Genomic DNA, 22,983 nt, shown 5'->3' on the forward strand with positions numbered 1-22,983 from the left:
AATGTATACTATGTATTGTTACAAGAAATGTACTATTTATTTATGTACAGTCCCAAATGAGTTTTCTCGTACAACTCCTGGGAATATAATATCATGATATTCATGTCTTATATGTTTTATTAATAAATAAAAAAAAATAAAAAAAATAAAAATAAAAATATTATAGATTTTAAGGGAAAGAAAAAGTGGACACGCTGACTTCTGAATTAAAAAAAACCTACCCCTTAATTTAAAACTAAGCTAATGAATTCAGGGTTTTAAAGTAAATGTGATTGATTCATCTTATTGAAACGAGGTATTGTGATGAGCAGCACCTTCATTAAGCCACAGTGGGGAACTTTTAATGAAGAACTTTTTTTTTAAAACAACCTAAAAACAAACAAATCAAATTAAAGCATTCATGGTATAAAAAATAATTAAAAAGGAGTTTCGATGAAACAAATACTATTGCCAATTATGATTGTTATGAATACAGTTCTACGAGTGAAATAGTACCAGAATCCTGGACGAGTGTTTTTAATCGATGGCTGCACTCGGGTAAAATTCCTGAAAAAGGAAATCTAGCGGAGAAACGTCAGTTTCATAGTATTCGTCTACCAGCTTGAAGTCCCGGGTTCGATTCCTAGGAGGGTGTCATTTTTTTTTATTTTTTTTTATTTTATTTAGAAAACATACAGTCATACAAAATAAGTACTAAAAACAACAATTTTTTAACATAAAAAGACCAATTAAGTTTTCATAAATTAAAAAGATATAAACATTAAATGTGACAAAAAATAAAAAATAAATAAGAATTTTAAGTGAAAAAAGGATAATTGTTGACATTTGCGTTTTCCATGGAGGTAATAAATTAAAATAAATAAAAATACCGAATGCACACTCCGAGCCATCCACGCACACACATGAACGCACATATAAAACATACACAAACATATACATTACATGCGGCACATATACATAGCATAAACCACTCAAGATGTACATTCAGCAACTATCCCAAATAATCGACCCCATGAAGAAATTTTCAGAAGACATGAATGGTTTGTTTTCAAATTCGGTTTTACACGGAAATATGAGTATTGTTATTATCTGAAATAGTATTTCATTGGAAGAACGGCCACTTTCGATATAAGCCCTCCATATTATTTTCCGAACGCAGAGCAAAAGGGACAGTGACAGGAGTAGAGTAAAATTAAATTAGAATCACGTTAATCAAAAAATGAAATTAACGAAAAACTCTATTATGGACAAAAAGTCAATTGTTTTTTGTATAAGCGAAACTGATGCGAAGACCCTCAGTTTTTAAAACGGTTTTCCGGCACCTGAAGCGTAAGAAAATGTGACCGTGCGGGTGCGGATAAAGGATTGATGATGATGATGTTCTGAATGACTCGTTTTGTATTACCTCTACCAATTTTTTTTGCTAAATTATTTATTTGGTACATAGGGCACTGCAATTACAATAATAAATCATTTATACGTAATTTTTAAATTTTATACCAGTGGTGAATTTCACCAGAAAAATTATGAATGGAAAACTGATTAGAAACGTTAAATAATTTTAATTTAACGATTATAAAATATTTTAAATTTACATAGAAACATAATGACCGATAGCTTTATTCTGCTGGCTTGGTCTGTCCCTTTTTTAAAAAATTGTTTTTACTACCTAAGTGTACTATATTTTCAAGGAAATGAGTAAGTTCAGTACTACGTGAAATATGATTTAAAAAATATTTTCGCAGAAAAAATTTGAGCATTAAATAAGGAAATTCAATGAATTTTTAATTTTTTGTTTGTTTGCTAATATACTATTAAACTAAGCCAAAAAAATAAATTATTAGCGCTATGATTTTTTAAGTTTAGTATTTTTTAAATAACTCGTGTGACGTCAGAAGTTTTCTCTCGCTTATTATCTGTCAGTTCTGTCGATCGGTCCGTTTACGGTAAGCAAACCGGATATCTTTCACAGCTCTCTTAGCATTGTTTGATCCACATGAAACAGTGACGTCGTTCAAAATAGTTAATTTTTATCAAAATATTTTTCATTTTTTGTATCCGATTTCCCGTAGGGCTGAAATTCTTCGTTGTATGGCGAAGTTTCTCCAAAATGTAAGAAAAAAAAGAAAAAAAACTAACTATTTTGAATGACGTCACTAGTTCGCTGAAATCACCAAATGAAAGTGTTATAATAGATTTCCGGCTACCGGGAAGTCAACTAGCTAATCAGGGCAACTCACTGAAGAGAAAATGTGACGTCACAGGCGTAGTAACTTCAAAATCACAAAACTTCATAAAATCATGGCGCTCTAATACGATACAGTAAAATGCATTTTTTTATTAGTTTAATAATCTGTTAACAAAAAAAAAACACTGAAGTTCCTCATTAGCTTTTAAAATTGCATTCTGTTTGGTAAATTCTTTTCAAAAAAATCTTAGTACGTGTATTTTTTTTTAAGCCAATCAACAGGCTTAAGTAAGCCCTAATAGATTGGCATTAATGGGTAATACTTAATCTAAACATTCTTAAAATCTAATTAAATTAACGAAGTGTATAATTAACAAAAGGTGTGTATATAGCATAATCTAGGCGGAAATGGCAAGTGTGACAGCGCGAGTCAGGAAAGACAACACCGCTTGCTTCTTAAATGCCTGCCCTTGCTGTAGGAACACAAAGACAGTACCGTTTAGTGAGATTTCGTTTACTGTTCTGATGATTCTTGGCAGAGGGGAAAATAATCCGATGTTAGTTTTATAATTTCCCACGGCAAAGACAGGATTGGTACCCAAGTTACGGCGAGGTACATTAAGGTTTATCTGAGCATATCATGGGCATCTATACAGTTAGATATTAATTTGTGCAGGAATATCAAACCAGTAGTATATGCTTTCGTTCGGGAATTGCAAATATAATATTTTTTCCACAGTAAAGTGGATCCAGACTCGTTGATGGAAATTTTCTATACTTTTACCGAGTAGAATAATATAAATCCATCACAATAATGGAACCGGGGTATAAAATTCACATTAGCATGCAGATTGGTTTACGAGTTGCCATTATTCAAGATTGCATTTGCATTATTCAAATGCAGAAATAGTTAGTTATCTCATTTTTAAATAACTCAAAAACTTATTTTTAATCATAATACTAATTTATATACTACGAGTATCTATATATACCCAGAGAGCTTTTACATGACAGGTACAAAATTAAAATGAAAGAGTTTTGTGGTATAATAAGTTAACGTGTAGGTACTTATCTAGGGAACAGAGTAAACGGTGCTCTTCAATCAACAATAAACGTTAGTCGCTAGAGGAAAAATTATCAGTTCACAATGGAGTCCTGGGCCCCGATTACAATGGGAAGTTAACATTTATCTTCAATTTTATCTACAAAGTAAAATTAAGTTTTCTGTATGAAAAGCAGAATATGCATAATTTTTAAAATATTTTAAACGTGTTTAATTATAGTTACCGATGAAGATACTTTAAATGTTAAGGCATAAAAAAATATTTTTTTATTTTTTATTAATTATAAAAGTACACACGAATAAAAATTAAGAAACATAAAAAGAAGTACACCTAATAAATTCAAAAACCTCACCAAACCACATTTTGTGGCTTGTTGGTGAAGTTAAACTATATACCTTTTTATACAAATATTTTACCGGTCGAAAAAATACAAAAACAAATTATAATTAATTTATTTACAACTTTCATTTATGTTTTTCTTTTTCCTTCTCTTTTTTTTACTTTCATAATTAACCTTACATATAATTGCTTTATAATATGGAAATTTCACTGGTCCATTAGAATTAAGTCTAATTGTGTAAAATATTAAACTTTGTAACTGTACTGTATGTTTCCTAAATAAAAGAAAATAAAAATAAAATAAAATAAAAATAATAATCTGGCTGCTGTACGATCCCACTTACTATTCAATGATGCTCACACTTCACACTCAGACACCTGGACACTTACTTCTACACTAATACACATAAACACACATCTAGACTTACTCTCATATAAATACACATAAACACACCCTTTTGTTGTACAACAATTTAATAATATGTATGATTCTTATTTAGAAACTTTGCTGGTCTGTCTTTCAACTGTATTTTTTTAAGGTTACTATATCACTGTGGACTGTTTGTTTCTTTAAAATAAATAAATAAATAAATAACTTTTATTTTTTAAAACAGTCTACTTTTCCCACTGTTCAATTATTAAAAAAATTTAAGGTTTTAGATATAAAATTGTTTGCTTGAAATACATAAAGACAAAATAAATAGTAGTGTTTCTAGGTCACAAAACGTAAGTACGCGACCTAGAACAGGTGGTAATATCTTAATTCCCAAATTAAAAATAATTACAGCCCAACATCATTATGCTTACGGAGAAATATTTTTCTTTAATAAAGTGAACAAAGAAAATGAAAAGTGCAGTTAGGAATACAATATATTTAAGAAACAAGTGAAAATTTACATTTATAATTTTCCGTTGTGTAGCACTGATTAAAAACACCGTATATATATATATATATTTTGTAATTTATATGTTATCCTAAAAATATTAATAATCAAAATTTAAATGAACAAACTATTGTAAGACGTCACTCCCCATTATGTACACAAGATTTGTATTTTTTCGTTTACGTAACGGGAAACGTAAATGTAAATATATGTTTTTAATTAATTTAAAAATTGTATTTAGTAGTAATATTGTATGCTTATATTTGTTATTTGAATAAAGAAAAAAAAATCCTATTTGAAAATAAATATCTTTACATAAACAATTACAGTCAAAATAAAGAGCAGTAGTTAGACTGTATCCGTTCAATCAAAAAAAGAAAAAAATTAACCTATGCCATGGCCCACGAAATCCCAGCTGTTCGACGTCTTCCCGGAAGACCACCAAGGAGAGGGAAGGACAGCTGGAACTCAAAGTCTCAGGAGTCAGCTTCGAGCTGATAATAGATCAATCGATCTTAACGAAGAAGAAGAAGAAGCATTCAGAAGTATATTCTAAACGGAAATCATTTTTATACACGACTTTTCAGGGCCATATTGCAGAGCTTCAGAGGAACATTCTTCAGAATGTTGTTTTAAAAACATCCTAAGAGGATGTTTTTTTTTATAAAAAAAAGTAGCTTTGAAAAGAAAACAGTTTAAATGCTATACAATGCCGTAAAGAATTACTAATAAACATGTTATGTTATGGCATAAAGAAAATTCTAGAACCTTAATGGCAAATAATAATTTTAATTTAATATAACAGTACCTATTTAAAAAGGTTTTAAATATTTTAATTTTTTGTATACTTTCATATTATATTTATTTTCTCTAGTTTGAAAATGGAAAGGAGGGAAGGCTGATCTGAGGTTACTCCGTGTGGAACCGCTGGCGAAAAGATTTTTTAAGACCGAGTCAACAAAAAGCATTTTCTTCTTATATTTCACTATTATTGTAATATTAAATTTTTTTAATAGTGGAATGACACGGAGTGGCTTTTAACGGGTACACTTTTTTTCTTATTTTTTTGGCATTGTATATTATTATATAGTATAGAAAACTATAATTTTCGTTTATTTGTAAATATTTTATTTATTTTTTTATAATGGCTGTTGTTTTCTTTTGATAAATAAAAAATAAAATGTTAAATGTCTATCATGTGGTAGAAATTAATTAGATTTTCTTCTGAATTCCATTCAGGTCAAGAAAAAAAACTTAAACAAGCCAAAATGTACTCTTTTCAGTTTCTCTATACAGCAACAAGATCGATAGTTGTACACTTGATGTATTTTTCGGGCAAAAACCTTCCAGCCATTTGTCATTGGTTTTTGTGGCGTACAGTTTATCAGTAAAGGGCGTACATAAAACGACTGGAATTATCTCGCTTGGGTCGATTTTTCCACCGTTTTACGACAGTTCCGCGCTTCGGATTGAACGACCGGAACATTTTATGAAAGTCATCGTTACTCCAAATACTAGATCTTCCAAGACGGGATTTAATACACTTAAAGAAACCGATTTGGGGATGGCCTTTACGAGTTCTTTATCGGAAACACGAGGTCGGCTCGAAACATAATGAATAACGTTCTCCATTAGTTCGAATGATTTGTATCAAATTAGCATACGCGTACTACGTGAAATAAATTAAGAGGGCTTGGAGAAATTATGCGGAAAAAGAGAGAATTAAATTGATTAATATTTGAAGCATTAACTGTGTGGTAAAAATTTTTACTAAATGATATTAAATATTTGTGTATCTTACCTCCAAATAAAATCAAATAATATATCAAGCTTGCTTTTTATAAAAATAGCAATATTGGTAAATTATTGCTTAATAATAAAGATAAACATAGTTTATTAAATAATGCAGGTGTTTACAAATTAAAAAACAATTCTCTTTCGCGTTGGATGAACAAAAAAATTTGAAATTTCTGCGAATTCACAAATAACCTAATAAATTTTAATAATGACTTTAATAAAGATACGGGAGTTGCAATCTTACATACAAATAATAAAGGGTTAAAAGTAAAAAATGTGGAAATATTTTACGTTAGGAAAGCTCTAAAAAAATGTTTTTTCGATCAATAATCAAACAACTTTTCAATATAGCCTATTATACGATGATTTCATTGTAATGGTCACCTTATACCTATTAAACTCACGCCCCTCCCTTCATCCTCTCCCTTTTAATTCAAATAATTCTCCCAGAAAAAAATAATTATAACCTAATCAGTGCATATAAGGGTTGCTTATTAAAATGCATGTCGCGTTGGTTTTATATTTTTGTGCAACAACTACGGTGAAGGTGTACAGTTGGTTTTGCATGTTGGTTTAATTGGTGTACTGACAAAATGACGGGTACGTCTCGAAACCGGTAGACATAGACAAGTCGGTAGGTAAGTGGTTATATACAAATATTTAATAACATTAAAGAAGTAAATTTGTTACGCAATAACGAGAAAAGAAATGAGAATGATATATGGTATCTCATTAAAAATTATCAAAGCAGCTCTATGCTTTTGTCGATTGATAATTAAGTAATGCTTTAGCCGATCATTGCATATAGTGCCGAAAGCTAGGATATGACCAAAAAAAATTAAAACGTGGTATAAATTTAAAAAAAATATATATTAAGGAAGATATTTGGTGCTGTCAATCAAAACGGAGTGTGGAGAAGACGGTTTAATCATGAATCAGAGGCACTGTGTGGCGAACCCAACATTGCAAAATTCATCAAAATAAGAAGATTACAATGGTTGGGCCATGTGCACAGAATGAATGATAATCGTACTCCCAAAAAAAATATGTGTACCACTCCGGAAGGCAGACCAAAATTAAGATGGTTGGATAATGTGGAACATTGGAGCAATTGGCCTGACGATCAGGAGAAGAGCCGCAGGGTGCTGGGAGGGAAGAAGATAGATTTTGGAGGCGGCCAGGGCCCACGACGGGCTATATCGCCACTGATGATGATGAAAGTTTAAGCTGAGTGACAAGCATTTTTTAATGAAGAATTCAAAATCTGGAAAACCTAAACAACCATAGTTGAATTCAGCTGGTATTTAGTGAATACGGTTTTCAAGCTAGTTAAAAAAATATTTAAATAAATGATCCATCTCGTTAGTATACTGAGGAAGTCCAGTGTAACGGGAAATTGGATATAAACTGTACTGATTGTAAAAATTAGCGCATTTAACTGTCCGGCAAAGTTTCGCTAAAGCGTATATAAAAATTATAATATGATTCTGATAAAAACAAACTACTTTAAACGACGTCAATAGTTCTCCGAAATCAACCAATGACAGAGTGTTTTGATACATTTCCTGTTACCGGGAAGTCAACCCTCCAATCAGGACAACTTACCGTAGAGAACTTGAGACGTCACAGGCGGAGTAAATTCAAAATCACAAAACTTTAAAAAATTGTATCGTAGGTAATACGGCACATAAAATATAAATTTTAAAAATTTGGCTTAGTCTATTAAAAAATAAAATAATTTGAAAAAACCATTGAACTTCCAAATCGCACCGTTTATAAATCTCTATCCGCGATGAGGCGATTTATACAAAAAAAAACATATATTTTTTTATGTCTTTAAGGAAAATAATCATCTACAACAAAACAAACCATCACGCCGTTTCCCCGTAAGGGTAGGCAGAAAGGATAGAACGCCACATCACTATATATTTGCATACAGATCTCACTTCTTCTACATTCATTCATCTTCTCATGCACGCGCGCCGATTATACTGACTTTTAACAGGTCCATCTTCAAGTACTTGTTGGATAAGGTCATGCCATGTCTTTCTCGGCCTTTCTCTTTTTCTGCATCCATCAACATTCGCACCGTAAATATTTTAGCAGTTCTTTCGCTGTCCATTCGCTCTATATGTCCAAACCAACGCAGAGCTTCTTTCTTGATTTTGTCTTATCTCAGCTTTACATAATGTACGGATCTCAACATTTGTGCATCTATCGTACATAGTTTTCCACACATTCACCTGATGAAAGATCGCATTTCAACAGCATTCAGCCAACTTTCATCCCTGTTTTTCCAAGTCCATACTTCGCTCCCATACATCAAGGTCGGGACCAGGACTCCACTGTGAACTGCTAATTTTGCTTCTTGCGACAAACATTTTCTTGCCAAGGTTGATTTAAGTGCACCGTTTACTCTGTTCCTTTCAATATCTTTCTCAGTCATTCTATCCCTGGTAAACATATTTCCTAGATACACAAATTCCTCTACCTGTTTTAGTATAACCCCATTCACAGTGATTTAACATTAAGTCATACTTTCTTTTCTTTCAAAAACCATCAAATTCGATTTATCGACATTCATTAGCAAATTGCTTCCCTTGCATACATCGTAGACCATTGTTACCAAGAATTGCAGTTACTCTTTGTTGTTAGCAAGAAGCATGGCATCATCAGCATACAAAAGACAATTGACAGTAAAATCACCCATTTTTGTTCCCATTCTTAAGCCTTTCAGTTTTTTCATACAGCTATCGATATACACGTTGAACAGCCATGGTGACATCACACATCCCTGTTTGACTCCTTTATGAATGTCAAACCACGATGTGTATAATCCATTTATCCTAACTCATGCTGTGCTGTCTTTATACAGAGAAGCAATAGCCTGTGTCAAGTTTCCGCTTACTCCATACTCCGATAACGTCTTCCATATTTTTTCTCTGTCAACTCTATCAAACGCTTTTTGCAGATCGACAAATGCGCAGTAAAGTTTTTGGTTTTTAGCAAGAAATTTTTCTGTCATGTTTCGTAAAGCAAATATTTGATCCATATATCCTCTTCGCAAATAAGCATCCAGTTTGTTAAATGTAAAAAATATTCACGTATACAATTATTATTATATTCTGTTTTATTTTCCTAAACTTTTTCGTCCCATAAAACAGGTTCATGCAAAAGTACAAAATGTACCGCATTCGGACATAAAATCTCGGTAATTAATAATATGAAGTGAAAGACCAGTTATACTCCTCACCAAATACAAAGTAGATTGTTCAAACGTATTCTTTGGAATTTATAATAATACTTAGATAGTACACCTTTTCAAGTTTTTTTACTGGCAATTTATTTGATTTATGGAGCGATGTAAGAAAAATACAGATATATAAAATGTTCTTACCGTCAACTGTAAGCTTGTTTCCAATGCATGTGATGGTCAGTTGAATCCTTCCCCGCCTCTCGGTGTGGTCGCACCCACACAGGTTCGGCACCGACTCCTCGCACCGCTTGTGCACGTTCATGTCGCATGCTGCTCATCATCATCCATAGGCCAGCGTCACCCGACGTCACAACGTCGCAACGAATATCGGCAGAGTGGGAAATATTCGACAACCCCGTGAATTTACGACAGTTGGAGTTGGATCCAACCAAAGAACAAGGGATGTTGTGTCTCACACGTAAAATATTATCATTCCAAAGGTTTGGAAGTAAGCAGTTTAGAAAAAGTTATGTTAAATGCCCATGAAATAGGATATGTTTGAAGCGTCAAATTCCAATTGTCAAAACGTGAACAGTTTAAAATGAGTTCAATACAAAATGGTTCAGGCAAAGGAACATTATCGCAGTTGAAGATTTGTAAAATTTTAGTGGGGCAAATATCAGCGTACAAGAGAAGCAGTTTACCGAATTCGAAATTAAAACGGATTGTATTTAAATGGCAGAGTTTGTGTTTTGAACCAACCACACTCGTAGCGGGAAAAGCGAATCGAGAGGGTTCGAGTTCCGAACAAACAAATTCAAAGTTCGTAAATGCGCGATTGAGACAGATATTCAAATAAAGTTTGAAATGGGGTTATTTGAATTACAGCGACGTCGTTGGGTCCAATCGACATAAGGCGGGCAGACGTTGAGGCGTAAAAACAAAAAGCGAAAAAATCCATTAAAATTTGCACACTGTAGATAGCTTAATCAAACAATCATCGATCTAACGAAAAATTATTCGACGGGATGAAATTTGCATGCTAACTGAAATGTCAATGTTGATAGCTCTGAAAACTCAGATGGTTGACACTGTTGACAGTTTGTCACTCTAATATGGGTAAAAATCGATTGGAGCTAAAATTGACACATAAATTAGTTTTATTATCAAAACAAAACGAAATTTAATTTCCGACAAATTTGAATAGGATAATTATGTTTGATTATCCGTTAAATGAACGTAGATATTTTCTTAAAAAGAATGCCACTTATTACTGTCAATTAAATGCTTAAAAAATGACTAATTTATTAGGCCTATTGATGTTTTAAATCAACGTAAATGATGTTATTAATTGAATTGTATGAATTTGAAAACTTTCTTCTTCATTGACTTTTTAAAGGCCATGAAATATTTTTCTATTATAAGACGGTTAACAGATTACCCTTAAAATGAAAAATAATACTGCAGTTTCCAATTGCGACATTTTAGCTGTATAATAAGAATACCCAAAGGACTTGCTTCGATAAAAGGATCAATTAAATGTAAAAAGGTTATAATTGGATTTTGACGGAAATGCGGTTCGAAATCTGTTAAAATTTTAATAAAAGGAAAATTCTCAGAATTTCTAAGTATCAATCACAGTTATTAAAACAAAAAACGGGGGAAATGGAAAGCATCATTGAGTTACAAGAATTTTAATTGTCAAATAAAACCTAGATTTAAAAACTTGTTTTCAGTTTTTTTTTAATGTTAAAATTCAAAAGTTCAATAGACAAAAACTAATATATCATATTTGGACACCAAATAAGTTATTTTTACTTGCGGGCAAATTACACACATAAAATCAAAAATATATTTAACAGTTATGTTTTTTAAAAATTTCATGCATATTCTAAAGATTACGTCGAGAAGAAACAGATATTTAGAAATCAAAACATAGTCACAGCACAAGAGATGTTACTTCACCAAAATATATGGATAAAAGATCAAAAGTATATAATTTTATCATTGTTTCAATTCAACTATCCGTTTCTTCTCTTAACAGCCATTTCGATAGTGTCAATTAATTGTTTTTATTAAAATCAGATGCAATGAAACTAACAAATTAATACTGAATCCATATTTCGAACAATTGACACTGTCAAAACAGTGCACAATTACGATTAAATTTAAATATAAAAGGAAACTACTGGAAACACTGAAATTTGCTCGGGTGCTAGTGCATTCTTCTTCAATTAATCACAAAACGAAATGATATTTATTCAATCATTTTATTGGTTTAGTTTAAATGTTTGTTTTTAACGGGAGGAAAAATAAACAAGAGAGATAGATAGAAAGGAGTTAATGAAATTAACTTTTAAAAATAATGTGTGAAATTAAAGACAAAAAACAGGAAAATATTTATATATATATACCTAAATATCCTCAACACCTATTTTATTTGGGGGAAATTTCTAGATGGGATGGTTTTGATTTCCTTCACCACATATGATCAGATGATAATTCATTTATCAATCAATTATAAGTGACTTTTGGTTTTGAATGAAAAGAGCATCAAATAATTCATATGTATGTTTATTCCAAGGAATGTACGAAAACTATTTTTTTTAGCAATGGTACTCATTAATATATCATTTTCTTTAAAAGCTGTCTTCCTTAAAATATGCCTTCATCTGCCAAGTGGATTATTTAGAAATTACCTAGAGAATTGATTTGATCAAAGATATATTTATGTTTTTAAATACATCGGATCAAATTTAGTTGAAGAGAATCCGGATACATCCCAAATAGATTAATGTCAATAAACCTCGCTTTACAGGAGATAAATTCTAAGCGTAAGGGACAATGCAGTGGTTTGATACAATGCGATTTAAAGGGAGTTTTAATTTACAAACTGCTTTCATCCAAATGTGTATATTTGGTTTGTGCCTAACCTAATTTGCGGTTAATATTTGTTATATTTACAAGTGGAATTAGGAGTAATAATGTACTTGGAAATGCTTACATTCGTGTTGAGGGTATCGTTAGGGTCAGACGTGAGACACAAGCAGGTTAACTGACGTGACGAACCCTTTATATACGTGTGACAGGTTGTTCGACTCCTCGTTGTTACTAACGACTTTTAAGAGCAGTTCTTTGGTTTTGAGAGCTAACGAACGAATTCTCATGTATACTGAGTTATGATACAATTGATCAAGTTACTATTAATACAATCGGCGGTTTTGAATAGTCGAACCAATCAAATCAGCTCGTCGCGGCGTATATTTCGATAGATAATTTTCACTCGCAAGATCGTCGTTTGGTAAAACAGGGTGATTATACAAAATATTTTCTAGGCGAAATACTTAATTTTTACTTTGAAATATTTATTTATACATTTTTTTATTTATATTAAAAAATAAAGTTAGAATCTATAAAACAAAGAGTTTTACCGGAAATTTCTTAAGGTTTTAAACCAATCTTTTACATTATGGCTCAAGATGAAAGATATAAAAGTATTGAATACTGTAAATTTATATTACATTAAATTCAGAGATACCCGATAAAAAAATATATTATTATCTTGAGGAAAATCCCGCTTAAGAGCTTTCTTTTTTAAATTAAAGATTTTGACTAATAAAAAATAATAAATTATTTGGGATTGTTATACTAACTTAACAGACAAGTGATGACTACATTAAAAAAAAATTCTAAATAATTTATAAATTGCTATATGTTTATTAAATGAATTGCATTTGAAATATAGTTTACATACTTGTACAAGATCATTAAAATAATAGTAAACGAAATATTAATGGTAAATACGTTAAAGTAACTCGATGGGTGGAGAAACGTGAATAAGAAAACTCACTTCCTGAGCTCTGAATGCCAAAGAACTGTTGCCGTGAGTGATCTGTTCTAATGGTGATTCATAAAGACATATCCATTTTAGTTGGGTTAGTCGTGCGTAGAACGACAGTTTACTGAATATTGGGCGTAAATACACAAATCGCTCACTGTGTACACACTGAATGTCGCACTAACAAGGTGAGGAGTGCAATAAATGGTGCGACAACAGCCGACAACTAAATAGGGACATATCGTGACGACTGTAACGCTCTAAACCTGGCCAGTATTGCGGAGAATTTGAAGAAAGAAATCAAACATGTCGCGAAAGCCACACATGGGAAGAAATACAAATGAGAATTCGGTGAAAAAAGATTTCACATAGATTAAAAGGTTTCGCCGACATAGCTAAATGAATGTCGATACTACGACGGAAAGATAAAGTATTTTAGGCAACTTGAAAGTCATTTTTCTAATTCTTTTCACTACTAAGACGATACAAGTTTTTAGTATGAATCATGTAGTCATGATTGTAGAACAACGACGCAAGTGATTTTCTCCAACTTTACACAAGAGCGGTTTAATTTTGTTTTTGACACATAACTTGATAAGTTCAAAAGTATATAATTTGAAACTTGGGTTAGTTATACATACTTCTTTTTCCAAACCTAGAATATAAAGGCTTTGTACAATCTTTTTAAGATCAAATATAATAAAAGGTTAATGTGGTATTTTTCGCACATCGTCGTTGTTCTACGATCACGACAATTTATATACGCTATAGGTATTTAAACGGAACATTTTTACACACAATTATTTCAACGTAAAAAATAATTAAATGTTATCTTAAACTGCATATCAAAGTGGAACACGCGATCACAAACACGTTTGTCAAAATATTCGCATTAAATTTTTAAGATAAATTGACAGTATTTTAAAAAAAAAAAAACTTTTTATCGACCTCACAAAAATAAATATTATGGCAGATAAAAATCATTATATGACCATTTTTAAATAAGTAATAACTTTTGGATACTGGAATATTTTTTATTTTTTTTGTTGATTTTTTTTCTTCAATTCATTCTCTGCCAATACCGGCCCAACTAGTAGTTGCATTGTCACTGGGGGTAACCTAGCGTGCCTAGGTGACCCTAGGGTCTGCTACAAATAGAGAATAGGATGGCAGGTCTAATCTACGAGTGTATCGCGTTGTCTATCCGCAGGTTCGATCCACGTATCTCACGTGATAGACGTGTTCCAATAAAACTAGCACCACCAGCTCATTTTCAGGGATAACGCTTTCAATAAAGGCACGGTCACTGTCAAACCACGGTCTATAGAGCGGAATAGTGTTACTATGTGGAATGAGAAATGATCAAAATGAATATTATAATAAAATAAAATAAGTCATTTGTATTTTCATTCTCATTAACGTCAATAGCATTATTCCTTTTCCAAAAAAGACCGTTTTTTTTTAAAATTAAATTTTACGCGATTTAAGACAGTATAAAAAATATGAAAATGCTGAGGATATCGTAACGACAAATATTATCTAATTGAATATATTCTTGTGCAAATCGGAATCATTACTGCTAAATAAGTCAAAAATGATACGTCTCTTTGCGACAAGTCCTTTTTTCATAGCCAATATTTCCTTTTATACTGTCGTCGCGGCAGCTAATCTCGCCGAAGCGTAAAAAGGGCGACCGTGTCCCTATACCTGTACACTTGAGGCCCTGATGAGCGATGCCGTGCAGCATGGAGCCGCAATGGTCGCAGAACGTCGGCGTCAGGTATGTCCAGATCTCCCACTTGTGAGGTGCCGTCATCGCCTGCTCGAGGCAAGGGAAAACAAAAAAAAACTATCTTCATACGATTCTTTCACCCTGATACCTCTAATTTTCGTATTCTTAGAAGTTTTTAAAAATTAAACCAATTGAAAAAAAAAACAGTTTTGCGAATTTTAGACGACAGTAATATAAGTTTATTTTACCTTTTTAAGCTGTAGATACACTTGAAATCCAACTAGAGCGTACCTTTTGTTCCATAATATTTGTAACCAGTTTCAAATAACCCAATTTCGTTTGTCTTTCCTACATTAATAGTAAAAATACATAATTTGGAATATGTCGTAATGATTGTTGTGTAAATAAAGATGAACGTGTAATTTGATAATGTTGAAGATTCCAATTTCCTTATTGTATAATGTAAATCTAAAATACAATACTAAGTCAATTATAATTTTCTGATTATGTTTAACAATGGTGGATGAAAATGGTAAATAATGAACTACTGGGGTATGTTTATTGCGAATCAATTCGTTTGAGGCCCTATTAAAGTCATCCGTGAAATATTCTAGCCATTTATTTAAAACTAAAATTGTGAAAATCAACTTTAATGTATTTTTGAAAGTTGTATTATTGACCATTCCTAAGGCCTACAGTAACATACATTCTACCTGTTATTAAATTATCCAACTAGGTGTATAATACGGGGGTGTGGTTGAGTGCTTACCCTCACTCGGTAACGAGTAATTTATGCGGGATATTTGATTTCGAATATTGATGGATATATCCACTATCTCACAATTCAATTAACGCTCATATGGCGTACTGCGGGTGAGTTGAAAGCGAATTATCAGCGAAACATTGACTAAGATAACATAGTTCGAATGTGGCTAAATTTGCACGTATATTCTGGAAGTTTGTGTTCATTTCGTGAAAATGAATTGTACTTGATTTGTAACATAAATATAAAAGGATTGCTAAAAAAGCGTTTATTTAGCATTGGTGGATACTTTTCTCTACTAAAACACATAAATATGATTTCAAGAATCAAATCAGAATATAGTATGTGTAATTGCAATTTACAGTATCTGTATTTCATGTTTTTCGACGTTAATTAATATTATTTTGATAATAGATCTGTGAAATGACTTATAAATTAAACGTTAGTTGAAAATGTATTACGTCCTGCCGTAATCGAGTCAAAGTAATTATTTGTTACTTCGTCACGTGTACCTAGTTCGATAGTGTTTTTAGAACTCGTGTGTTCGGTAATCAGTATTCGTAACTTATAAATATGGAGAATATTAAAAATCATATCAGACATGTCTTATAGGATATGTTATTAACTTTTAGCCGAAGAAGTACAAAAAAACTACTCAACTTGTACGGTTTCTACGTTTAGGGGGTAGAAATTGAATTGTATTGACTAGGAAAAAAAATCAAAACTCTACCAATAATAAAAAACTTATTCCGTCTTTTTTGTTACAACCTGCACATAGAAATGGTTACCTTTTATGAAATCCGTTGGTATTGTAAATACAAAATCAATTCAAAAGCTATTAATTTTTGAACCATAACAGGCTAATTTACATATGAATTAAGAAAAATCACATTAGAATATTATGATCTCTCCAGGAATCAAACCCGAAATCCCCGTTTGAGTGTCGTCGTTTCTTTAGTATCTAATTACAGGAATTTTGATGAAAAAAATTACTTAATAGGTGGCAAACATAAACTATTTACCAAAGTTACGTACCGACTCACTTTGAGGCAAGGCAGTTTAAATTTAATTACCGAAGTAATTAATTCTGGGGATTCTTATTATGACGATTGTATACTAAAATGAAAATGTGACTAACTTATGATTAGTTTCAGTTTGTAGGTGTGCTGAAAGCGTTCGTGTTTGAGTTTATTAAAAACTATATAATATGTACATATAATGATTAATATTCAAGAGTAAGAAGACCCTTTACAATAAAGGCCTTGAATCAAGCAAGAGAAGCGTAGACAGAATTTCAATTAATTAAACTATTTACAGTATTGGCGGTAAAACGTGAGGTACATTTTATAATTTGTGGCAAGGGATAAAATGTAAGAATAAATGATAGTCGTGTCATTATACGGTAAAATTAAGTTGAAAAGAAAAGCTTTAAAGGTAGCGAGAATATTCTTTCAACTTTTTTACAATGAAAAAAAAACACTGAGTTGTACAATTGTTATATTCCTGGGATTTTATTGGAATTGGACACAAATCGCTCACAAGGTGAAAAACTACTTGTTTCAAAGGTATACATAAAAATGGCTTTAATAAATGAAGATGTATAAAACACAAAAACCAAGCGATCCGCGACTCCTAACCAATAAATAATTGTTATCAAAATATTTTGCTATCAGTACTATCACCTGAGAATGACGAGGGAATTTTTTATTTAATAACTTTACTTAAATTTAGAGCAAATAAAAGTTTTTGACGCAAAAAGTAACAATGATTACTTAATTCAAATAAAAATATTAAAACCGGATATTATCAAAATAATACAAATTTATGACTATTTTGAGTATTTCCTAATGTTTTTACACAGAGGCTGGATGACACCCCCTAGGAGATTATTAATTCAGTATAACTCATAAAAATACTGATTATTCACGAATATATCATGTTTTAATTATTGATACCGCAGAGAAAGGAAATTCGCATTTAAATTTTACATTGTAAATTATTTGGTAAGGAGAGAAGAAAACTGAAATCTGCATATAAATAATTTATTTTATGTTACCTAGTGTTTTATTTTATACAATTATCATTGTTTTTATTACATTTACATATTATTTTTTTCGCCTCATATACACAATATTAAAAATTATATGTCCATACTGGAGTCACCCATTCAGAGGACACTTTTGAAATAATTATAAATATTTTACATACACACTTATCGCTTTGAATAATAAACGAATAAGTTTAGATTATGCCTAATGAAAATCCATTAAGGAACGTTGTTTGAAATCGAGGCTAAAATCAGAATAAAAATTGCATTACAAAATAAAGTTACATTAAGTTAACTCTAGTAATAAAAGAAATGCACTAGTAATCAACTAAGTGCACTTATTATACAATCTGGCTACCTATACATGCAAGTTTCTTTACAAAGGCCATTGAATGACGCGAATGCTTTTATGTCAGACCTACATAGAACATACATAAATACAACGCAATAAGGGAGACTGCCCATGAATGGGACAATCGTCTCTCAGACATAATTACTGTCTCGAAACATATTTTAAAAATATGCTACATCAACACCACGATTTGAAAAAATGGATTAATCTATAAACCTTTCCGGCAGTGAAGCGAGCTAGACGTATTTCAAGTTTGTTGGGTAAAAAACTCCTTTTTGTTGCGGTAATTTGTTTAAATTTGAACAGTTTAGTTGTACCAGGTGCATCGATTAATACATACAATATTTGAAGTTGATTTTCAAACAATATTTAAAATTAAGTTATTACAAATTCACTAAAATAAAACCCTATTGGTTTATGTGTTTTTCTAAAAATCACGCATTTCCTTGAATGGGACACATGCCGTGATCATGAATATGATACTTCATGTAACACATGATCAAAATACACTGCATGTACATTTCCAATAGAGTACCCTATGCACCACCAGATGCTAATTAGTAATATATTGTTGTGCAATGGCTTGAACTCAAACTGTGAAGGCTTAAGGCTCATGAAAATCTTAAAATTTTAGGTTCTAGAGCCTTAAAAAAAATATATATACTTCTATTATTATTTTTTCTGGTTAGTTTTGTCAAGTTATAGCGATTCTTTAATAATACTTTTTGAAAAAACTATGTATTAAAGATATTGAAGTATGGCTGAGCATTACATACTACGCCGTTGTATTGTTAAATATGTATATAATTCTTATAGTTACAAGTTTTTATTTTTATCCCTTTATAGTAAATGCAAATACTGCAATTACAATTTTATTTAAAAAAAAATATGTACCTAAATATTATGTGAAGGCGTTAACTGTTTTTTTTATTTGTCCATACCCTTTTTAACCAATCTTGTATTTTGATATATCGCCAGGATCGTAGAACAACGCAAGATGTGTAGAAAATGCAACGTTGACTTTTTTTAAAATTTTATCTTGAAAAGGTTATGTAAAGACTTTACTTTTCAGATTTGATAAATATAGAATATATATGACTAATCCAAATATAAAATAATATAGTTTTGTACTAATCAAGTTGTGACATAAAGTATTTTTTTATTTTATTTAACCGCTCTGATATAAAGTTGAGAAAAATTACATGCGTCGTTGTTCTACGATCATGATGATATGCCTTATTCAAGGTATAATAGTGTCCCATTTGTGGGAAGGTGTTTATGAATAAAAAATATTTATACTTTTTTTAAAATAGATTTCGTAAGTACTGAAGTTCAAATTACTTCAAAACAATGTATTGCATATTTCGCTAGCCCAAAGCAAAAATTAGATAAAACCAAATTTTTTAATTTTATTTGCAGATATATTAATAAATAAATGTTTTCAAATAATAATACATTGAAATAAGATAGTTAACCTATTTGAAAATAAAGTATGTATTCATCATCTACTTCAAATAATTTAATTCTGTCCTTTTGCAAACCTAAAACTCCGAATATCTCAAATTATGATATTCGGAGATAGATATAATTTTTAGAAGTACCATATTATGTGTATTACATGATTTGTAAAATTTGTCTGTTAGTAAGTAGTAATTAAGAGTAAGACTGTAAATAGCAGTGGCGATTGGTGATTTTATTTACAGGTAAGCATAAAAAAATATCATGTATTACTACCTACATAGGAGGTACATAATATCATGTAAGTAATATATACTATAAATTGATATTTTTCTGTGGTTCTGTGTGATACGACAACTCTCATCCATGAAATCAACTCAAACGATGTAACTTCGTGATATTTTATATTATATAGATATATTATCCATTACTTTAGTACATAATTCATTAAAAAATAAATAAAAAAATACCACTATGAATTCAGTTGATATCTGGTATTTAATTGAAATGTCAACTGGGCGCATTATTCTAGTAATTAATAGTGCTAAAAACGGCTGCGTGAAGCGCTAAATGTCCTGAAATATGACGCATGAAAGTAATTATGGTTTTATGTCATAAATACCATCTCAAAGAAAAATAGTCCTAAAGAAACAATGTTTGAAATACTGTTTTTCAAATCAAGAATCTTCAAATAATTTGTGTAATCTGCAAGTTTAATCTAGGAGAAAAAACCCGCACTAGGGTTAATACATTCAAAATATAGTATACTTATTTGTATGAAAAAATAAGCTGGAATAATCGAATGGTTTCTTGGCTCACCGTAGGCGCTGGCGCGCTATAATAAAATTTATATTTATATTGGGATAAAAATACAAACGGTGGAAATGATCTAAAATAAATGGTAATTATTTATTTGTTTTTCTGTAAATAAAGTTACAATAAAACATTATTATGGTTAGTTAAATATAATAGTAAGCCGTGCATAATCGCTTCTATACACGCTTCGCCCCTGATAGATAGACCTTACTTTAAAAAAATAAAAAAATATTTAAGTATAATGTACAGCGCCATTGAAGTGATTACTCACGAAAACGGCGCTATAAAAATTGCAGAAAATTATTATTATTATCTTACTGTTGCTTTGGACTGGCGATTTGCTACTTAAAGATTGAAGAAAACCGGCGTTCACTTTTTGTGATTTCGTTTTAGGAGAAAAGTTAGAGAGATTAATTAAAAAATGTCCCATTCATAGGCACTCTCCTCTATTAGGTATATTATATCGTAAACAGCAAACAATTTATTGTTTTCAAGGAAAAAATCATTTATGCAACTATACCAATGCAATTTGAATTATTTACGAATGTATACATTTTAACGAATTCTTTGGTTTCAAAAATAAAAATCTGAAGTGAAAATGTTTTTCTTCTGAAACAATTATTGTATTGCAGTTTATTTTCATTTATTTGTAGTTTTTTTACACCGCAACAGGCTAGGAGACCGATGAAACTTGATACGATAAAATCATACCTTAATTATATAAATGAAAAAAACGAGTAAAACGCATTTTTTATTTCAAAGTTGAAATGAATAAAACGTATCTAGGAAATGAACCTGGAAAAAATAAGCGTTTGCCTAAATGCTTTGTCCATTTAAAGTTTCGGGTCTACAAAAAACGTTTTTTTTTTAGATGAATCGTAAACTGTTTTCAATTGTACAAAAATACAATATTCTGATAAAATCATGTTGAATCGATTCACTTTGTGGCGACAATACAAATATGATTTGGATCTGATATTATGAAAGGCTTCCAAGTGCCTGAAAATGAATGTGAGAAAGATGATTTGAAAGCTTTTTAAAGAGATAATCAGAAAATTCAAGGATAACAGCGCCGAAATCACATTGAAAGGTATTCTATTGATTTCTCTATCTTCAATAAATTTAGAAAAGTGCGAGGGTGGTTTAAATTGGTTTAGCGAATGACAAAATTATTTTTAAACCTATTCAGAAAAAGATTTTTTTTCTTCCAATAAAAGCGATTGTCAACATTACATATAATTTACTGATCCATTTAGATTTCTCAGTTAATATTTGTTTTTTGGTAATTTCATAAATTTAATTTATTCCTAGTTGATATCTGACCCGTTTTATAAATAAAAATACTTGTAAGCTTATATAAATATTTTTAAAAAATCTAATAAAGATCTATATTTTAAAATATAATATATCAGCGCCCTTGAGGTGATTTTCACAAAAATGGCGCTATATAAATTATCCAAACATTATTATTATTTGACAATGTTTGATTATGTCCAAATGCTTGCAGACTGGCTGGATTTCCTCCCTAGAATGTTACACAGTGTGTAAAGTGGCCACTCAAACCAGTCAATGACAGGTCATAAGCCCTGTAAATGCCTAGACTTCCATATTCCCTTCTCAAAAATGTTTTCCCTTGCTGTTGAAATAAATTTAAATATAATATTTGAATTCGTAGACTGATTCAGATACAGTAGTTGAATTAATTCGTGAAACTTTTAGAAATTCTTTAAAATTTTACATTTATTTACCATTCAAAATTATTTTTTTCTTGTATTTTATATTCTAATCAAAGTTTTGTTTAAAATAATCATTGCCATAGGGGTCATTTATTAAAATAAAAAAAAACATTTATGGGCACACTTTTAATACATGAAACAAAATTACAATTTATAAATATACAAACACGTTGAAGGAAGTACAAAACAATTAGTATTTGGTTGGATTTTACAAAAAAATCGAGTTGTCAAGGCATCAAGTGCACCGGGCATCGCAAATCTTTCGTTATAATCATATAAAACCAGACCAGTTTGTTGGCTTCGATCAGCTCTTTCTTGTTGCTACGATTTTTTGAGATTTTTAAAATATTTAAATACGGAAATTGCCTGGCCAAGGGGGGACAGTTCTGTGGGGGTCACTGAACCACTTTGTGCAACCCTTGGCTGTTTGGCATGGCCCTCCATCCCACTGAAAGATGCACTTACGTGGGTTTCCTTCGAATAAATCTTCGATTGTCGGCTACAGTTTCGCCTCTAACTTTGATTCTTGCTACTTTTTACATTTATGTTGTCCTCAATGACGACGAGCTGCCCAGCCATGCTGCCCCCCACCATCAGACTGACTGAGCGCCTCATAGTGACCGAAAAACACTCAGACAAAAAATCATCTACAAGTCGGCGGCGAACAAACTTGACCTTTGAATTTTTTATTAGAAAAGTACATAATTAATTCAACTAGTGTACTTTAAAAACTAAACTTTAAACTTTACTTTACTAAAAACTTTACTTAGCTA

The 22,983-nt window shown here is 30.9% G+C and overlaps 1 protein-coding gene across 2 annotated transcripts in view; it reads right to left on the reverse strand.

Moving 5' to 3' along the window:
* LOC148273173 (protein kinase C, brain isozyme-like) overlaps positions 1-22,983 on the reverse strand; it is a 49,009-nt gene that overhangs the window by 20,703 nt on the left and 5,323 nt on the right. Inside the window, exons 1-2 of one of the 2 annotated variants that reach the window (XM_088239064.1) lie at positions 15,014-15,229; positions 9,670-9,798 (exon numbers count right to left, since the gene is read on the reverse strand). In XM_088239064.1, coding sequence (XP_088095190.1) covers positions 9,670-9,798; positions 15,014-15,122 — 238 coding nt within the window. In that variant the 5' untranslated portion in view covers positions 15,123-15,229. Of the gene's footprint in view, positions 1-9,669; positions 9,799-15,013; positions 15,230-22,983 lie in introns of those variants that run through there. The other variant, XM_088239065.1, reaches the window with a different exon arrangement.

Source organism: Micrasema longulum, unplaced genomic scaffold (assembly GCF_059751315.1).
Source record: "Micrasema longulum isolate JH-2025_06_02 unplaced genomic scaffold, ASM5975131v1 h1tg002055l, whole genome shotgun sequence".
Lineage (NCBI taxonomy): Eukaryota > Metazoa > Arthropoda > Insecta > Trichoptera > Brachycentridae > Micrasema > Micrasema longulum.